This window comes from Oryzias latipes, chromosome 15, assembly GCF_053564925.1.
Source record: "Oryzias latipes strain Hd-rR chromosome 15, Olatipes_Hd-rR_3.1".
NCBI lineage: Eukaryota > Metazoa > Chordata > Actinopteri > Beloniformes > Adrianichthyidae > Oryzias > Oryzias latipes.
In genome coordinates this window covers 24,882,104-24,902,235 of record NC_136251.1, presented here as the reverse complement: position 1 = coordinate 24,902,235, position 20,132 = coordinate 24,882,104, and the positions used below count along the sequence as shown (strand labels likewise).

At 38.4% G+C, this 20,132-nt stretch overlaps 2 protein-coding genes across 3 annotated transcripts; one reads left to right on the top strand and one right to left on the bottom strand.

Annotated features, from left to right (window-relative positions):
- Positions 1 to 1,994: 1,994 nt before the first annotated feature.
- On the bottom strand, positions 1,995 to 7,256 carry slc25a28 (solute carrier family 25 member 28). Its single transcript, XM_004077145.5, has 4 exons — positions 6,718 to 7,256; positions 4,329 to 4,557; positions 3,756 to 3,812; positions 1,995 to 3,422 (listed from the first exon to the last, which is right to left on the bottom strand). The coding sequence occupies exons 1-4, from the start codon at positions 7,060 to 7,062 to the stop codon at positions 2,890 to 2,892; spliced, it is 1,164 nt and encodes a 387-aa protein (XP_004077193.1). The 5' UTR covers positions 7,063 to 7,256; the 3' UTR covers positions 1,995 to 2,889.
- Positions 7,257 to 11,044: 3,788 nt separating this feature from the next.
- pyroxd2 (pyridine nucleotide-disulphide oxidoreductase domain 2) lies at positions 11,045 to 18,148 on the top strand. 2 transcript variants are annotated; one of them, XM_004077383.5, is made up of 16 exons: positions 11,045 to 11,218; positions 11,589 to 11,608; positions 11,685 to 11,778; positions 12,061 to 12,134; positions 12,215 to 12,370; positions 12,514 to 12,667; positions 12,754 to 12,815; positions 12,899 to 12,996; positions 13,071 to 13,212; positions 14,146 to 14,280; positions 14,627 to 14,699; positions 16,131 to 16,284; positions 16,573 to 16,724; positions 16,833 to 16,939; positions 17,259 to 17,379; positions 17,530 to 18,148. In XM_004077383.5, the coding sequence occupies exons 1-16, from the start codon at positions 11,047 to 11,049 to the stop codon at positions 17,598 to 17,600; spliced, it is 1,785 nt and encodes a 594-aa protein (XP_004077431.4). In that variant the 5' UTR covers positions 11,045 to 11,046; the 3' UTR covers positions 17,601 to 18,148. The 2 variants fall into 2 exon arrangements, with proteins under 2 accessions (XP_004077431.4, XP_078788324.1); XM_078932198.1 differs by lacking the exon at positions 12,061 to 12,134 and having other exon boundaries at positions 11,080 to 11,218.
- Positions 18,149 to 20,132: the final 1,984 nt, after the last annotated feature.

Sequence of the window (20,132 nt, the reverse complement as noted above, 5' to 3'; positions counted from 1 at the left end):
CTCCAAAGAGGTTTTCTAAATAACAAAATCTTGTAAAAAGAGTAAGAGAAAAAGTAAAGAGATATGTGGTTAAAAAAAAAGACAGATTTCCAATTTTAAGAGCTTCAAATAAAATAAAGACTTATTCTTAAGTTATAACTTAACAAGTTCAACTAAAGTTTAGTTCATTTTCATGAATGAAATTAAATTTTAAGATTTTTATAAAATTATTGTTTTTATTAATCTTGCATAAATAAATAAATAAATAAATAAATAAATAAATAAATAAATATTGATAAGTACTGGTAAATAAAAATCATAAATACAGAAATAATAGTTTTTCCAGACGATATAACAAAATTTGCCCATGAGAGCCAAAATATTATCCAATTATAAATTGCTAAACATTAAGTCCTTTATTTCAACATAATTTAGTTTCTTTGTGTCAATTCTCACAAAGATAAGAGGTTTATTTCCATTGCAAAGGGTTCCTTTTGCATTTTTGTTATTTTCTTGTAACAAATTTTGTAATATAAACCCAAAAATTGAAAAAAATGGGAAAACAGAGAGAGATCACACTATTTGAACTTACATGACTTCTAAAAAAAATCACTATTGTTATAAAAAATGATAGTATTTTGAATAATAGCACTATTCAAAAAGCTGTTTTTGTAATTAATAAACTTATAAAAATGACTTTTTACGTAGAAAGGATCTTTTTAATATCCATGTTTTCAGTGAATGAAATTCTTGCATTGTCTTTCTTCCCTTTGCTCTTTACCAAAGTGCACTCACACACACTCAGCCATAAAACCCAATTCCAAAAGCCGCTGCAGACCACACAAACCGTAGCCCATAAACTGTACATGCATGCAGACACAACAGGAGAGAGTGAGCGGCAGAGACAGTTCATTAACTCTCGCTGTTTGAACAGGTGTGTACCTGACAAGCATGGATGTGAGTGGGTGTGTGTATGCAGAGACGGCAGTGGGGGAGCTGTCACTCCTCACCATAATCTGTAGGAGCTTTAACTCTGCTTTACTAAAACTCACAAGACCGCATCACCTATTCTGGTTCAAGATTTTACCTTGGTTTCCCATCCCTCCTCTATAAAAAAAACCAAAAACCGAATGCATTGTGATTTCTTCTTAAGATTAAACTTCTGACATCATAAAATGATTCTGGTAAATCAAGAAACATCGTCTTATTTTTATCACCTGTTTTCTATTCATTATTATTTACAGAAAAAAGAGGAGGGTTTCAGGTTCACATCCAGGTCAATTTTGTTATAATTTCCTTTCTTTCAGATGTATTAAATCCCAACTGCAGTCATCCCATGGCATGAAAAAAGCAATTTAGTTACAAAACCAATTTTTGTAAATTTTGTAAATTAAATAGAATAATTTCTAGTGTAATCCCATGAATTTAAGCATAAACCTCAAATAAAATAAGTGAGCCTCCATTTATCTTTAAGTGTTATCACTTTTTTTCCTAAGTTATTTATTGCAGTATTTAATTTTTTTAAATAAAATAATTACAACTATCACATTTTAATCATAATTTCTTATGCAATTCTTGATTTCATACCTCAGTTTATAGATTTCAGCTTCATTAACTCATTAACATACAGTTCACCTCCTTGTTCGTCACCTTCTCGCACTTCCATCAGTTGACTTCGACATGCATAATTTGCAGAACTCCAAAGCCTCCCTCTTCCAGCTGTTCCTATGCGGGCGACGGATGCCCGAGTTCACGTTTCGGCTCCAATCTTCAGGGTCAAAGTTGAAATCTGCACCTGTGGTCCAAGACTAAACAACTGTACCTGCCTCGAATGAAAAATAAATACCAGAAAATGCACATAAACGAACACGCTGCTTGCAGCACAGATGTGACTAGGAGGACTGCCTTTGTTTCAGCTCCGTCAGCATGTGATTTCTGTCCTAAAAGGGGAAAACTACTTTACAAATATGCAAAACAATTCCTGAAACACCCAGAGGTACACAGAAAAAGGAGACTTGTTTTATTTGAGCAGTGAGTAGGAGTCCTCCTGCAGAGACTTTATTCAGAGAGTGCAATTCAGTGTCAATGAATCATGGAAATGACATTTCAAAAAAACTAAATTGTCTATAAGTAGGACTGTCATGTCATGCATACATGTGCACAACATTTGCAGAGAAAGCTGCACTAATGTTCTCTGTCAGACTGCAAAATGACAGTAAAAAAGAAACAATAAATTGTATTGCTCTAAATTACATATATTTATATTTTTATTGCCCAATTGAATTGGTAACAATTTGTTTTTTAAATTCAGATAAAGGGGAAAACAAATAAATTAATGACTAGTAAGGAGCTTGCATATAAACTGATGACATCAGTGAAACAGTTATCCAGTTTCACTCCACATTTCTGGACATTAATATTTAATCAGGGGGGGGGACAAATTGGGATTGTAAGAAACATCTTCTCAAATTCAATTTTCTTCTAATTAACTTTGGTTGAACAACTGCACAGCAGGAAATATAAATGACAAAGATGTTGTTGTTTTTTTCATGTGGGAAATGGATTAGTTTGGTGATCAACAAGTAGCAGATGCTGCAAAAGCTGACATAAAACAACAACACTGCCCCCTGCAGGCTGTTTTTCAATTTCTTAATGCCTTAAAGTGGATCAATTTGGGGGGGGGGGGGGGGGATGATGAGCAAGCTCAACAAAACTGCCAGCATGTTTTTCTCCTATAAGAGATCAACTGAAGTTAGAAATACTCTTGAAACTGCGTCTCAGACAGAACTACTCAAACTGCCGTGAAGAGGTCTTATCTGCTGTTTGGCAGAGGTTCTATGTGCGCATTAATTCCTCACAGCTCAGAAGAACACCGTTAGAGGAGTTTTAAGCAAGTGAGACAACTTTATCTCAGCCTCCGTGTGTTTTCCTCTTCTTGTGTTGACGCTCAGTGAGTCCATACTTGAAGAACTCGTAGACCGACCAGCTGATGGCTGTAGAGGGCATCTGGTAGATGATTCTGGCTTGAACTCCCTTGAAGAAGCCCCGCAGCCCGCCCAGCCTATAAACTGTCCGAAAGGCGTGGGCCAGGCCAGAGATGTGTCTGTGGGCTTCGTGGCTGGAGGAGCTGAGAGCCTGCGACTCCTGCGTGTTGAGCAGGGTCTTGCAGACGTCTAGCGGTGTGGTGGCTGCGGCCGCGATAGCCCCAGCCAATGCCCCGGAGAGCATGTGGGACGAAGGGTTGTACTGTCTGTGGGGGTTCAGGAGCTCCTGAAGGTGCTCGTAAGTCATGAAGTGGAGAGCCTGGAAGGGCACGTTCATGGTGAGCTGCGTGGTGTAGCTGCGGTAGAATGCAGCCGGGCCTTCTTTCTGCCAAACAGCGCGTACACAGTCCAGCACGCCGCGGTACGGGGAGTTATACATCTGCATGCGCTGCTTCACAACTGGAAAGGGTCATGCGCAGGTTTGTATCCAGGATCCACACCACCAACGAAGAAAACGTGAAAAAGGAAACAAGTTATTAAGACCTTTCACAAGGCAAGCGCACATCATCCGTTAGAAGCAGTGGCTTAGACAGCTGCACCAGAGGAATAAGAACAGTGTCCTTCTACTGATGTGTTTGGACAGATGGGCTAGAGACAGCTGTGAAAAGCAAAGGCAGTGTGGACAGTTCAACCAAGCTTGGCACCTGCAACTTTCTCTTTATTGGGGGGGAGGGGGGGCACACAATGTATCTTTATTCTGCATCCAAGTAAATGTTAAAATGACCCACTCACCTTCTGCTGGGTTCATTGCAGCATCGTGAAGCAGTGTGGCCACGCACCCAGCTGCTCCTGAAACAAACACAACATTTACCAAACACCACCACGGCGAGTGGGACAACAAGACAAGGAAGCAGAACATGCCACAACAGAAATGAGATCACTGCCGACAAGAATAGAGCCAAAACAGATTAATAGAGAGCCATCTAGTGGACAAATATCTCATGACAATTTTTTTAACTCAAACCCCAAATCATCATGAGATGAAATGGGTAAAAGAGGACTTACCCAGCCTCCTTCTAAACTGGAAAACAGAGAAGGAAAAAGCAGCAGTGGTGAAGCAAAAGAGCATGTTGGACAATAGCAGAGAAAATCTCAGAATCTAATTTGTAGCTGCAATGTTTCCTGAAGGCTAAGCTGATCATAACTGCCATAGTTTCTTTGCAGGGCAGGTTCAGTAGAATCAGCTGGAGTTTTTATTTTATTTTTTAAACTATCCTTAGACTTCGACCTTTTAGCCGTGATCTCACATTCATGACGATCTGAACATAGATGGTGGATTCTGTATATATGCGCGTTATGTGGTACCATTAGCCACATGGCTGTTAGCCCCTGGATGAATGACATCACTCAAAGTCTTTTTGAGCTTCTCATAGCTGGCAAAATAGAGGGCGTGTGCAGGTCCGGCCCCAATCGCCGTCGCATTCAGGCCTCTCAACGGACGCCATACTCCTTCCGTGGCCACTATTCGGCGGAGGGCATCCATCACGTTCCGGTACCGAGCCGCAGGGTCAGGCTGCAGACTCTGCATGCGAGTCTGGGAAAAAAACAAAAGCATGATGTTACCTAAATCTATTTTTACAACTACAATAAAACAACATCTTACAAGTAAATGGTAATGAAGAGATTTTGATCCAAAAAGAGATCATAAACGAGCTGCAGCTTAAAACGTGGGTGAGGAAATGAGGTGTGTGGCTCTGGGTGTGGTTCATGTCGGTGTACATGAATGACTGAATAGAAGGAAATGTGCAGTTACAAGCTTTAGGGTCACAAGGGGACATTAGCTGACTTCCATTAATCCTCTTCTTACTCATGACCCTGAACGCCCCTCCCTGTTGGCCTTAAGACACATTAATATTAGTAGATCTGCCTGAGGTTCTGACAGCACTGCAATCTGTGAATGCCAAAACCTCAAGAACACAGCACAGTGAAGGCATAAACAGGCATCATATCACCTTTTATTACAGCAGCAGAACTCTGTGTTCTGCTGCATATGTTATGGTGGTCCATAACATATGCATGCTTGGAGGGGCCATCATAGCTATAGGTCCGCTGTGCTTATCCAACTTGCGTCAGCAAAACTAAAAAAGGAATGACCTTGCGCTCTGTCTTACAAGCACACACCATTTTTTTAAAGAATGAGTGAAGAGTGTGCATGAAAACAAATTATGACAGTTTATCTGGGTTGTAACCTTTGAAACATCAAAACAAACAATAATAAATACATAAAAATAATGACTTTCAACAGAAAAAAAAAAGTTTCATGTCTCAAATTTCACTGTTTTCAAGTCCAAACCTTTAGCTTTAAACATAAAAGAAAAATTCATTTTGAAGTGTTTTTTCACCAATGATTAATATAAAATGATTAAACTTATTTAAAAGTTGCCTTATGAGCCTTACAAAAATCTGCATCTGAATAAAAAGAAGTTCAACCCCATCTGACCTTTATATATGGATGTTCCAGTTTACAGAAGCGTGTTAAAGTTCAAACCATTGATTTTGTTTTTAACAGTGTCCTTGACTTCATGTGGCCCACTTGGAGCCATTTCCCTGTAGGTGAGGCCTCTGTAAATAATTCTGTTTCTCTCTTTTTAAAGTCAATGGTCTTGTGTGTTTAGACCACTCAAGAGGATGCATTTTGCAACAAGCTTTAAGCCTGACATGGGTTCCTTAAATGATTTTATAAGAATTTATGTACATCTGTTTATTTTTGCTATAAAAAAACGACTATCCTATGCGCATACTTTTAGGTGAATAACAAGGGAAACTTTTTATCTGAATTTACACTCAATAATTTGCATAATTTACAAGAAAAACTTTGTAATGGAAGTTGGGCAAATCCTACCTTCAGCGATTTATAATTAGTATATGTATGTTACCTTTTAGAGATACACTAAGCATTGTAAATTTGCCAAAACATGTTAGTTAGTTTAGAGTTTTATGTTGATATCTGGGAACAAAGCAACAAATGCAATGTAATAAACTGTGCAGGTTGCAATAAAACATCATTTTCTGTGGCAAAGTACATTCGGAATGGACTTGGTATCTTTAATAAAAAAACATGTATAGAAAGAAATGGATAATAGTTTTTGTAACTTTTGGAATAAACTATCCAATTTCTAACTGCACTTTCAAAATAAGGTTCTTGTCTTCGAACACATTTGTATGTTGACAGACAGACATCTTGCATTTTCTGTTTTAAAAAAGGAACTGGTTGAGTTTTTAATATTCAATGTAATATTTGATTTGCGTGTTAAAATAAAACAAATCTTTTAAAGTACTTCGCCCCTCGCGGGCCACCGTATGCTAAGTGACTGAAACTATAACATTGCGTAACATTTAATCCTCTAATTTCCTCTGAAGTTTTGATAGTAGTGTTGAACTCCCGAACTTATATTTAAATGCATATACTTAAATAACTCGTTCTATAATTAAATGCTGTTATGAAACTCAATCTTGGACTAAAATAATACACGTTGAGCTACAAAACTATGCTAATGGCTTAGCTAAGGCTGCGAAACGTTAGCTTTGCTGACTGACCTTGTCCTCACAGCCGTCAATGCAGCGTGTTGAGTTAGCTGAGAGCTAATGAGCTACATTAGAAATGCTACCATAATAAATAAAAAGGCAGATAAAGTGAATTAGTCGGCAATGAGTGGAGGTCCTTCCTAGTTAATTAATTAGAGGGCTAAGCTACCTTTACGCAGTCGATGGGAAACATGACACAGTGTTCCATGATTCCGGCCACAGCTCCGGCCAACATGTGGGTGCTAGTGGAAGCTCCCCGTGGAAGAGCCTCATAGTCCGGCTCAAAGTCCTCTGCTTGTGCATCTTGAACACTACAGATACAACCGACATTCTGCAGTTCTGTTTCCCCACCGATCCGGGGTGTCAGACTTCCCACGATACTTTCCGAAACTCCCCAGAACCTGCCCCCCAGCCATCGAACTTCAGCCCCGGCAGAGGCTCCTGCGACCCCGGGATCTCCGCCTGTGGTCTCCGTTGTCATCCGCCGCTTCCTCACGAAACCATCTGCTTCCATGGGGAAAAAGATAGTCAGTGAACGTCTTTCGTTCACGAACACGCTGTTATATTGTTGTCTTCGGGCCTTGTTTTCAGGTTCATTTGGGCTGTTCAGAATCTTCCCCGCTGGAACGGTACATCCCCGCCCATCTTCTGCCAGCCGGCGCCCTTAGAGGCCGTAACGGACACACACGCACACTCATTCTAAGACCCGCCCACCACCCAGAATCGATCTATCATTGCTTGAAATCGACACATCCTCCCCACGCTATTGGATAATACCCCTGTCAATCATTTTACCAGCACTTGATTTCTGATTTTGAACGCAAGAATGAAAGTCATTGTAAATTTAAATGTAAAAAAAAAGTAAAACTCTAATTACATATTGACACAGCAGGTTCTCAATATCAACAAATAATATTTTTTCTTTTAACAAAATAAGTAGATAAAACGCAGAAAACTGGACTCGATTTTTTAAAAATTATAATTAGTAGAGAAGTTTAACCTTCGAAAATATGATGTACATTTTTAAGAAGTTATAAGTAGTCGTCCTAACACTTTAGAGTTTAAAAAGCACCTTAGAGAATAGGTAAACCAACCAAGAATCATCTTGACAAGTATTTTTTTTACCTGCCTTATCTCCATACATGGAATCTACCTGGATGAATGAGAATTTACACTGACAAGTTTCTTCTTCTCAATAATGTGATGAAAGACGAACTGTTGACTGAGTGTATGCAGAGAATTTCACTCACAACAGCAAGTCAAAAGCAACAAAACCGATACACATCCATATGTGATTAATACTTTAAAAAATATATATTTACCTATTTTTGAATATTTTAGAAAAAATATAAAATCATACTCTGAACATTCACCTAATCTAACTAAAAACAGGGAAGATGGGAAAAAAAGTATTATTATTTTTGTCATACTTCTAACATTTCTTACAAAATAAAGCAATCATTTGAGGCTATTGTTCAAACAATCTTCCCAAACCACAACTTCATTTTAATTCCTGCTGAATTATAGCAAAAAATCTAAACTTATCCAACTATTTCAGCAATGTATAAAAAGAAATTCAATTTGTTTCAAGATATATGTATAATTTTCACAAGCAAACTTTTGCTGGTTGAGACATAAACAGCAGCATTCTGACAACTAAAATCCCCCAACATGAGATCCTAAAATAGTTATTTGTTTAACTGACTTTTAGATTTATTGGAGAGTAAAAAACGGATTTCCTCAAATACAAATAATTTTTTACATTTGGCTGTTCTGGAATCAAGTGTCCCATTTGGATGTCCCTTTGAGATATTAACTTACATGAGAAGCAAAATTAAACTCAAACTTTATGTTAATAGTTTAGGATCAAGTCCAGTAATATTCAAGATTTTAAGTTGAACAGTTGAACAAAAATCTTAATAAAATTCATTAATTCTTTAAACCAGTTTATATACTGCAGACACAGTTCCAGAATTACAGCAGTTTTCATAAAGAACTGACATTCAAGAGCCTTCTGATCTCTAGTTTTTAGATCAGCATTTATTAAAACAACTCCCATCTTATTGACATCACAGGAAATCTACTTATCTTGGGGTATAAGAGACATCAGATTGTTGCGAGTCATCTGCCAAAACAAGCAGTTCAAATATGGAACCATTTATACAAGGTAAATTATTCTTTATAGATTATACCAACTCTTTGCATATTCCGACTGGCGGTCAGCCTGTGAGAGGTCTTTTGGACAAAGCTTACAACCACAGCCAATTAAGATTTCAATGGAAAAATGCTGGACTAACTGGAATAGACAACTGTAGTAGCTAAAGATACAAATCCATCCACAGAAAAAAACATATTTGTAACAAAAACTGCCATTTTGAAATAAAAAGGATTTTGTGATTTTTTAAATAAATATTAAACAGAATAACTATATTTTGGGGATTTAAAAGCCATTTTTTATTAAAAATGGTGTTAAGGGAGCCAACATCTTTGATGCTATCTTATCACAAAAAGGGTTAATTGCATCTTGGTCCGGAGCTGCTAGAGCTTAATTGAATTTTCTGTTTTATTGCCTGGAAGGGCCTTCAAGGGCTGCAGTGTTGAATTTCTGCAGACAAAGGGGAATGAAGTGTTAATTTCTGCTTACAAGAACAAAATCTCCAGTCTGTATTCTGTGATCTTGTTATGGTTGATTGCCTATTTTCCGCAGACACTCCTTTTAGGAAAACCAAGCAGACAGCTTATTAGGATCATTCCTCTTCTCTGAAAGTAATGCTACTCTAATATGCCAAGGGAGAAAGGAATTTTAAGTCTCGAAGGAAACTCTAGATCATCATAAAACCCCATTTCATTCTCCCTACCAAGAGAGTGCACAATCTATACAAACCCCAGGAGTTGTTTTACACTGTCTAAGCAAAACATAGTTAAAAATCCACATTATAGAGGCAAGATGAGAAGATAATTTACTAATGTTCTGCTGTGTTTAGTTGTTTTTGCTCTAATCATCATCCTCTATTCCTGTTATCCCAGCCAACGAGCTCCCACTCTGAAGCCGTCCGCTCTATGGATCTCTGTTTATCCGTCCACACAATTGATGTATGGCCTCTTAACTCATTATTGCATGGAAGATGAACCACTAGGTCAACACGACATCTTCAACAGCAACACTAGGAGACCATTTCGCCTTAAGAGCTCATCTTAAAGCTCTTAAGACAGGTCCTTATACCTTGATAGAACTCAAACCAGTGGGAAAAAAAGGAAAACACATTGAGTAAAAGACCACATATAGTCTTTGAAGTCATCACTGCATTCCTTAAATATGGTTCTCCCAAGCTTGATCTGTATAAAATCAAAGAGCTTTCTTTGTCTTGAGACTTTACTGATAAAACCTTGAACACAGTGAAACAGCGGAAAAAAGGTCAGAGCAGTTCTACTTCCTGAGGAGGCCCAGGTCATTTAACATCTATGATGAGGATGTTTTTTGAGTCTGTGGTGTCTAGTGCCATCTTGTTTGTTATGAGGGCCGCAGACTCAAACGGACTGAATAAACTGTTCTGCAAGGCCTGGGACGTGCTGGGAATGAAGCTGTACTCCTTAGAGACAGGGATGGAGAGAAGGATGCTTCAAAAACTGCAAAGTGTCTTTGACAACTCCACCCAACCTCTCCGCCTGCTCCTGGACCATTACAGGAGTACACAGACAGCTAAAAACTCCCCTCAACAAGAACTGAGGGCCACAGAAGGTCTTTCCTTCTATGGCAATAAAACTGCAGAACTCCTCTATTAAAGCCTGTTAACTTCATAATTTTTTGTCTGGGGTTATTGGTTAATTGGAGCTTTGCTAAAAGTGCAAGTTCCCTTGTAATTTGGATCAGACTGGCCCGGATATAGCCAGCCCCACTATGGGGTGTGCGTAGAACATCGGGGGGTGCAAGTCAAACAATCATCATATCATTTGATTTATCCATTTTACACGTTTTATTTTGAATGCTCTTCTGACACTACATTTACCGGGCTTGGGACAGGCACAAGCAGAATGCTGGTTTGTTCCTTGTTAAGACTGCTTTTATTTTTTTTTTCACTATGCATGTCTGTCTGTCTAACTGTCCTCCATCAGTCCCACTGACCGATCCGGCCTCAGGATCAGAACATGGTTTCCCAGTGTCAGAAGGTCAATTTCGCCCTCCTGTGGTCAAAAGCAGAATAACAGATTTACCTGATTTCTGTCTCCTTCTCAACGTTTAATGATAAGGAATTTAAAAAAAAATTGTTTTGAGCAGACCTCTAAATGTTTTATTTTCTTCTTCTATTTTTTTTAACTTTTTATCTGTGTCGGATTAAAACATGCAAATTAAGTTGGATGCAGCTTATCTTCGCTATGTTTTGCATCCTGCTCCATGAAAAGCTAATTATTTTCCATAACCAAAAATTCCAAAATCATTTATTTAAAACAAAAATCTCTATGTGATCGTTTTTGCACTAGTTTCTCTGTGGGGCTCCATATGGAGGCGGGACTGTGGCTTTTCAGCGCGTCTCAAACCGTCGACATGGCTGCAGCAGCGGCGCGCATCGATCGAGGACGCAGGTCTGTGTCTCTTTTGGGAACAGGGACGGGATGCAGGGCAACACATACCACGCCAAAATCCCGTTATGACGCGCTGGTCGTCGGAGGAGGTGAGCTCCATGGACTGCATTGAGGGGAAAAGATGCCGCTGTGTTGTGGTAGCTCAGCTGCGCGCCACTTTTAGAAGAAAGAAGAAGCTGCACAATGAATGTTTAACACGTTTGCTGATGACCATCGGGGCACTTTTTCATCAACAAAATGACAGAAAAACGTCTAAAAATATGTAGAAACTGGTTCTGTTATAAGATTTTGGTGCATATTGCTTCAACTTGCCATTACGCAACTCTGAACTCTATGGCCTTTGTTATTAAATAACTTTTGCGCAAAGCAACTTTTTTATTCTGCTTCACTGGAAAATGTTTTAATATAATTATTCAATAGGAAAACTGATTATTTTGGGGTTGTTTTGTTTTCTTCCAGGACACAATGGACTCGTGGCAGTGAGTTCAAGCACTACTTTTTCAAAACTCACTGTACGTTTTGTCCATCACTGAGTAAAGATGAGCGTGTGCGCAGGCAGCGTATCTTCAGAAAGGAGGGGTGAAGACAGCTGTTTTGGAGCGCAGACATGTGCTTGGAGGAGCAGCTGTCACAGAGGAGATCTTCCCTGGTATGGATCTTACAGGTTCCACATAACGGATCATTTCTTTAAGACAAGACAAAGATTATTTAAAAACATTTAAATTATACCCCCCTATGTTAATATTTACATTGGTTATGCAACATTTTTTTTCAAGCAGCAGTTTATATTTCCCATCATGTTGGCACATTTTCTGCCTGGTTGGTTACACTTTCTGACATGAATGAAGCTCAAAGTTCACGTGGAACTTAAATTTGATGAGATTAGGATGTTCCACTTGCTCTCTCTGAGTAATAACACGTCTGTATGCAGGATTCCACTTCTCCAGGTGCTCCTACCTGCTCAGTTTATTACGCCCTCACATAATTAGAGACCTAGAGCTGAAGGTAAAGGCAAGTACATTGTTTTCTGTCCAGGTGATGGTGAAAGTTTACTTTTTGTGTGTGTGTGTGCTTCAAATACATAGAAACACGGGCTTAAGGTGTACTTGAGAGACCCTCATGCTTTCACTCCTATGTTGGAAGATGGGGTGAGAGGCGCCCCACCGCGATCCCTCATTCTGGGCTCAGATCTGGCCAGCAACCAGAGGGAGATTGGCAAGTTTTCACAAAAGGATGCTAAGGTGATTCAGTCATCAAACAGTGCTTTTGAAGTATTTTTCATAACTTTGCATTGCACTTGGACTGTATATGTGCCTTTTACTTCAGATGAAAATGTTATAAATCCACCTCCTTGTGATCTTTTGCCCATCCACATTCTTCACAGGTTTACCCAGAGTTCACTGCACATCTTGAAAAGCTAGCAGGAGCTATCCACCCTCTGCTGGACAGTTCACCTGTAGATATTCCAGGTGTAACAACTGGATCCCTGAAGAAAAGACTGTCTGCAGCCAAGACTCTAATGCCAATTCTTAAATGTGGTGTGTTAATGGAAATGCATTTCAAAAACTGCATTTTCCTTTGATACATTTGAAGCATATATTCCTTTTTTGGGTGTTCCTCAAAGGTTTAAAACTTGGGAGGAATGTTCCAGATTTTTACGAGATTTTAACTGCACCAATTACGAAGGTTTGCCATTCCTTGTTTGCAAAAAAGTATGAGATATTCCTTTTTTTGCTTTTGAAATGGCTAACTTAAGTTGTGCTTCAAAGATTCTCTTTCGCTGGTTTGAATCGGAGCCCCTAAGGGCAACTCTGGCTACTGATGGTGTGATAGGAGCAATGACCAGTCCTAGTAATCCTGGTAGTGGGTGAGATATTCTTAAAACAATTCTAAACATAAATGATCTCTTTATACCCTGCCACTGATTTGTTGGCTTTACAGGTATGTTCTCTTACATCATGTGATGGGGGAGCTGGAGAAGGAGAAGGGCGTATGGGGCTATGTGGAGGGAGGCATGGGAGGCGTTTCTCAGGCGATGGCTAGAGCAGCTCGATCTCATGGTGTTGACATTTTCACTGAGAAGGTAATGTTTTTTATGGATTATGATGATTTTCTGTGTTATTTATGAGTTCACAGTATTCATTTCAAATTTTTAACATCCTTAGTCTCTAAATTCAGTGGAAAAAGTTTTTTTAAATACCTACATACACATGAAAACTATATTTTTGTAATTTTAAACATGTTCTTGTGGCATTTGTCTGATGAAGGACATACAAATTAAGCTTAAAACAGCATTTTTCTGAGTATTTCTTTATTCAAATGTTTTTAATCAGGAGCAGATTAAAGAAATGCCATTTATAAAAGACTGCATTTGTGTCATAGAAAATGCAACGAGTGGGCTACGAGCTCCCCGCTCCTCTCCATTCTGATGCATCCGCTTGTAGACGACTAGATCCATATGGGTCTTTGTTTTCCTCGTTTGAGCTGGGATCTGACTCAAAACTGTATGCCTTGATAGATCCAATATTACTTGGCATTTTTGTTGCACCGGTAATGTTAGGTTGGAGGTGTGGGGGGCTGTAAGCCAGCGGAAAAGATTGTAAACAGATAGCTCAGTTAAGGGTGATGGGGAGGGCGGACAGGGTAACTTCGGTTACTCTTCTGCAGAAAATATGACTTATAAAGCGATGCAATATTTTAGATTTTGGAAAAAAAAAGCATAGTCACCATTAAAAGACCACTGGAAACGCTTTGAAAAGACATTGAAATATGATTTGACAGTTTTAGCCAAATTTTAAGTTAATAAATTGAACTCATATTGTTTTTGTATTACTACTGATTTTTCCTGCAAGTCTGTTACAACATTTCAAATGTTTTCTTTGTAACTGTATCACTTCTGGGGATTTCTGAGTAAATCTGCTTATGTGGAGGAATGTTTGGAGGAATGTTTGAGAAGAATGTGAGGCCCTCTTAAGGAAACTGTATGCTAAGCCCATTTTTAAAATGTCCTTGGCAGGATGTGGAGCAGATTCTTGTCGGTTCTGATGGATCTGCTAAGGGAGTTGCGTTAAAGGACGGCACAGAGATCAACAGTAAAGTTGTTTTGTCAAATGCTACCCCATATGTTACCTTTAGGAATCTCACACCACAGGTAAGTCTTTAAATTGGGATTTTGCTTAAAAACTACTTGAAATTAGTTTTTGCAATGTTTGATTGAAAAATGTAAAAGGTTGCGTGCTTTTCAAAAGTTTTTATGCTTTTAAAATTTACTGTCTTATATTCTTAAACCAATAAAGGCTGAATTGAATCAAGGACACTGAACGAGTTTGGTGTGCCACCTTAAAATGTGGCCACACCATGAACTTATTTTCTGGGGTTCCATTTGCTTTTGGTTTAAGGATGCATTGGACGTTCGGCAATTTAAGGAAAAAAGATAAATTCAGATCTTCCTGTTTGCAAATGACGTAATTTTATACTGATCTGTATTTCCACCATAGGCTGCCCTTTCTTCAGAGTTTATCAGAGCAGTAGATCAGATTGACTACACCTCGCCTGTCACAAAGATAAATGGTGAGCCTGTCTTGTTTAAACTACGGAGCAATTTAGCCACAGATGTGTGAAACCTTTCTTTCAACAAAGCACGTGTTACACTTTTTAAAAAGATGGTTGCTGCATACTTCGAGTTTTGCTTGGTTTGTATTCTTAATTTAAGTATTTCCAAACATGTATTTTTTATGTACAACATTATTGTGCATTTAACACTAATCACAGAATAATTTACTCACAGGAACTTGGTTTAGATTACTGTATTCTTAGATTTATTCTTTACCTTCTCTATGAAAAGAACTTTTAATTTGCTTTTGTTCACATAGTTTTTGGTTGTTTTTGCTTCCTTCCATCTCTTATTCCACATTTTTTAAAGAGTTTTGTGGCCAAACCAACAAAAGCAGTTAGTTGCAGGTCATGAAGTTTTATCGCAAGATGGCACTCCTTCCTAAATGCTGTAAAGTGCAGGTTTATTCTTCATGAGCAAAGCGGAGATGAACTGATTTTATTTTTATTTTTCTTTGACACTTAGAGGATTTTAATAAGTATGCTACAGATCTGAGAAATGTTCTCTCCTCATGTTTTTCCCTTTCCGTTTTGAAAGTAAGAAACAGGCTCCCACCTTTGCTATGCCAAACTTTAGAAACATGTTAAGGTTTTATGTTGATCGTGGAACACCAGGTCTTAAGGATGTGAAAAGGATGGGTGTACTCATAATCAAATTTGTATTGCCACAACAAAGTGACATGGCATCCCATATCTGTGAATGAGGACGTTCTTTATTTCTGGCCTTCAAACATTGGGGATTCTGTGCTTCTCCAAATTTTATCTTTTATCTAAGATGACTATTATTGTAAATTGGGCTATAAAATAAAAGTGAAAATCTGAAAAAAAGCGCCTGTCCGGTTTTTCTTTTTTGATTGAAACTTATGTGTGGTGTTTGTCTGTGTGGTGGTGACTCTTGATGCACTGACTCCTGCCTCAGTTCACTTCTTATGATGCTCCTCTAAATAATTGAATAGATGTTGTAGGTACTGGTGCACCTTTGTCTCCTTTTCATTGAATTTTCTGTGTTTGGACACTCTGTGAGCAACCAGCTTGTTTAGCATGAACTATTTTTGCCCTTCTTGCAAGATGACTCTTCTGGACATCTGTCAAGTCAGCAGTCTTCCTCATGATTGCGTAGCTAACTGACCCAGACTGAGAAACTATCTAAAGGCTCAGGAAACATTTGCAGTTTTTTTTAAGCTATTTGCTGACTAGGACGTGACTCAATGGTTTTCTAATGTTTCCTTTTTAACAAGACTCAGATTTTTTAAATCACAGAATTTTGGGTTCCCATTACTTGAAAGCTTCAATGATCAAAACTAAAGCAAAAAAAAAAAAAAAGTTATAACATTATATATTAAATACAAGTTTCACGTTTTGAATTTACTAAAAATCTTATGTTTACAGTGGCAGTGGACAAGCTTCCAAACTTTTTAGCATTGCCCACCCCGGACGGTAAACCTGGACCCCACCATCAATGCTCGATCCATCTGAACTGTGAAAGTGTGGAAGTGTTGGAGACTGCATATAAAGAAGCCACTAACGGACGTCCCTCAACAAGGTAAAATGTCTTCATAATATGTCAGCTTTCTGGTACAAATTTTTTTTTAAGTTGCTTCTAAAATCTACTATCAAAACTGCAAATAAATGAAGTAAAACAGATATTATTTCAAACAATATGAACATACTGGTTTTATTTGTATTTCTATACATTTTTTAAAGAGTTTTTGTCCTTGTTTGGTCTCATTCCCTTACTTGGACTGTTGAATTGTAAAGACAAGTTAATTGTCTTTAGCTAATTATTTATGTCCACCTTCACTCTCTGCTACATTTTCCTCTCTTCCTGTAGACCTATGCTGGAAATGACCATTCCCTCTGTGTTAGATCCCACTCTGGCTCCCCCTGGCTGTCATGTAGTGTCACTCTTCACTCAGTTCACCCCTTACCACGTGGAGGGTAGAGAGTGGACCAGCCAAGACAGAGAGGCTTTTGCTGACACTGGTAAAATGCTGATTTAAGACTTAGAGCTATGTAAATGAAAGCTTCTGAAGTATGTATTTTCAATTTTCGTGCATATGGATTCACACACGTGTGCTTTTCTGTTTGTAGTGTTTGACTGGGTGGAACAGTACGCCCCAGGGTTTAAAAAGTCAGTAGTGGGCAGAGACATCCTGTCCCCACCAGATCTGGAGAGGATCTTTGGACTCACTGGAGGGGTACAAAACACGCCACAGACAACGTAGACCTCCCAAGAACAATTTGAATGCTGCCATGCAGTTTATTTGTTTGACACGTTCAGCTATTCACTGGATGAGGAAGTCATTTCCATCATACTCACTCTGCTTGTTCTGAGAGCAGTCAATGGTTACAAATACTTTATCACAACCCATATTTCACAATCAAATAACACATCAGCTAGGTTATGCTGAGTGTAAGTGTATTTGCTGACTGTATCCTTCTTATTTCTGTGTGAAGATTTGCTTCAATAAATAGAACAGCTTTAAAAATCTAACTTTTTTTCCCTTGTTTTCACAGAATATCTTCCACGGTTCAATGTCTCTGGACCAGCTCTATCTTGCAAGGCCTTTGCCCTCTCTGTCAAACTACCGCTCCCCAATTAAAGGGCTCTATCTGTGTGGTAGTGGATGTCATCCAGGTTGGTCCGTCATAGTGGAGTACTAAGTATATTTATGAGCTGAACCTTGGAGCTTGGAATGCACACTTATCATCTCTGCTGCTGATAAATGTTGGTAATGTTGGTGACTGAGTAAACACATTGGGATTTCCTTTGTGTAATGATTCTCAGGTGGTGGTGTGATGGGTTCTCCCGGCTGGAATGCAGCAGTCACTGTCATGGCTGACCTGAAATCCCACTAGAACACAACGGCACAAGCGGGGTTTCTTCAGCAATACTCAACAACGTCTGTCGTTTTCAAAAATGTTTTAAGCTTTGAATTGCTTTGTCTTTATCATCAGTGTAATCATGGCTGCAAAGAGACATAGGTAGTTTTTCATGAATATATGTGAATTTGAAAGGATACATAACAGAGCAGCTTTTCGGAATAATTAGGTTATCTAAGTTGAAAATCCACTGGTAAAGATAGTCATTTAGCTGAGCACAGAACCTTGCTAACCACCACAAGTGTTAGGGTTAGTCTATTTTTTAATAATTTAATTTAATTTTAATAATGTGAACACATTTTTTAAAGACTGAAAATTGTTTGAATAATTTCACATTTATTTTAAAATATGACGTGTATTTTTTTTGTTTTTTTATGTAATACGATCTTTTCCCCCAAAAAATGTAAGCTTATAAAACAGCAAGAATGTCTATTATTCAAACAGTATTTCTTGTACAATTTTCATTTTATATTTTGTACCAACCCAAACAGCTTTCAACAAGACATTAAAATTCAGAAACATTATTGCAGAAATGTCCACTTGAAGCATAGAATGAAAATGGATCTATTTGAAATGTTCAAATTTAAGGTTTCAGGACTCAGTGCATGGTACAGGTCAAAAAGAACGGAACAACTGTACCATTGACTGAGGAGTAATGTGAATTTTTCCTGTGAGTTTCCCAGAGACGTGTCAGAGAATTTATCTATAAATTGCATCTCAGTCTGGAATAATTGCATTTCTTGCGATTAATGCAAACAATACTGAATGCAGAAGCTGCTAACTGAAGATGTTGTGCATGAATCCTAAACAAGCCAGCATTCAAATTTGGCTAAGTATGAAAAGAAATGTATAATTTAGTGGTGGAAACCACCAAGTTACTTGATGAATTTGTTGGAAATGGTGAAGAGCCAGAAAAGCTGAAGCCTACAGCAAATATCTTATTCAGTTTTTTAAAAATGGGTCAAGGTAATAGTAAACAGAATGCTATAGACTGACGTCAAATTAGCTAACAATAGTTTGAAACTATTGGGAGGGGGGGTGCATAGAAATGCTTTCCATTCAATTCAATTCAGTTTTATTTGTATAGCCCAAATTGACAACAACAGTCATCTCGATGGGCTTCGTATCGGTAATTGAAAAAGTAAAACATAAAATCAAAAGGATCATGAATGCATAGAATTCAATAGGAAAATACTAAATTGAACTAACAAACTGACTAAGCTAAACTGGACATCCCTGCCCTTAGACCCCCCTTTGCGGTAAGGAAAAACTCCTAAAAGAACGGATTCCGGAAAAAACGAAGAAACCTCAGGGGTGCACACATGAAGGAGGGATCCTCCCCCAGGACGGACAGGCGATTTACCAGAACTCATGGAGAAGAATTAACTTATCTATCTCTACAACTACATATTTAAAGTCCAGCAGACGAGCGTCACTCAGATGGAGTTGGGGGGACAGTCGGGGACGTGAGTGGAGCCGGAGACAGGATCCACAGCCAGGTGTAGGAGCAGGAGGAGAGACGAGGTTCACGGCCAGGTACAGAGACGAGCCAGAGGCAGGATCCACAGCAGGTGTAGGAGCAGTAGTAGAGGCAAGCCAGAGACGAGGTTCCCAGTCAGGTACAGGAGCACGGATGAGCCATGTGGAATCTTGAAGCACTCCCACTCACCTGGAGGGGAGTGGGAAAAGAGGGACAGTACATGAATCGCACTGCACCAAACAGAGACTGGAAAACTAAACGATGAATAATGATCAAGAATAGAGAAGAGAAGGAGGGTAGAAGTAGATTAGAAAAGAGGACAGAACCCCAGTGCACTAGCTACCCCTGCTTCAAACTTCTAGCAGCCTACTAACAACTAATTGTTATTGTTATTAATTTTAACAATAAAAATTAGTTGTTAGTTTGCCACAAGAGAGGCAAAAGCTGCTGCTCAAGTTACTCAAGCAAGAAGTCTTTATGTAACAGATCAGAAGTTTGTAGACAAAGCTACTCCACCGAGCAAAGACTCTCATTCAAAACAGTGGTTCAAAGGCAATTTTCTATTTCACCTGACAGAAAAAAAAGAAAAACCCTTGTAAGAATCCCAACCCTTGTGCTGGCTTCATGTCACTATAGGCTCAATTATGTTGGTTCAATTTCAACAATATTTGAAAGGGGAAAACCCGATTATCTTTGTTTAGTTAAGCAATTGAAAAAATGTATTTTTAAAAATATTGACTAAATTACTCACCCATGGTTTACATAAAAATGGGTTTTATGTTTTTTCTGGGGGTGGGCTTTTTAAAGGATTAAATTGATCAGCTATAAGACAGTCATGTAAAGTCTGTCTCAGATTTGAAACTCTACAGAGAAAATAAACTATTTCCTCCGCTGATCAATGAGAGGCATGTATGGTATTGAAAACTTGATCTCAATAACGTGCATTTAGAAAAAGTCAGTTGTAAATGTATGTTTGAAATCTGTCCTGCAGCAAGGCAACGCAACAAAAAGAAGAAATAACTATACAA

Bases quoted from the DNA above. Each gene is read 5' to 3' on its own strand.
- slc25a28 (XM_004077145.5), bottom strand. From the start codon at position 7,062: ATGGAAGCAGATGGTTTCGTGAGGAAGCGGCGGATGACAACGGAGACC. The intron at 3,813-4,328 runs GTACCACATAAC...TGTTTGTTTCAG, and splicing joins TAACAGCCATGTGGCTAATG to GAGCAGCTGGGTGCGTGGCC. The intron at 3,423-3,755 runs GTGAGTGGGTCA...GACCCTTTCCAG, and splicing joins TGCAATGAACCCAGCAGAAG to TTGTGAAGCAGCGCATGCAG.
- pyroxd2 (XM_004077383.5), top strand. From the start codon at position 11,047: ATGGAGGCGGGACTGTGGCTTTTCAGCGCGTCTCAAACCGTCGACATG. The intron at 11,219-11,588 runs GTGAGCTCCATG...GTTTTCTTCCAG, and splicing joins CGCGCTGGTCGTCGGAGGAG to GACACAATGGACTCGTGGCA. The intron at 16,285-16,572 runs GTAAAATGTCTT...CTCTTCCTGTAG, and splicing joins AACGGACGTCCCTCAACAAG to ACCTATGCTGGAAATGACCA.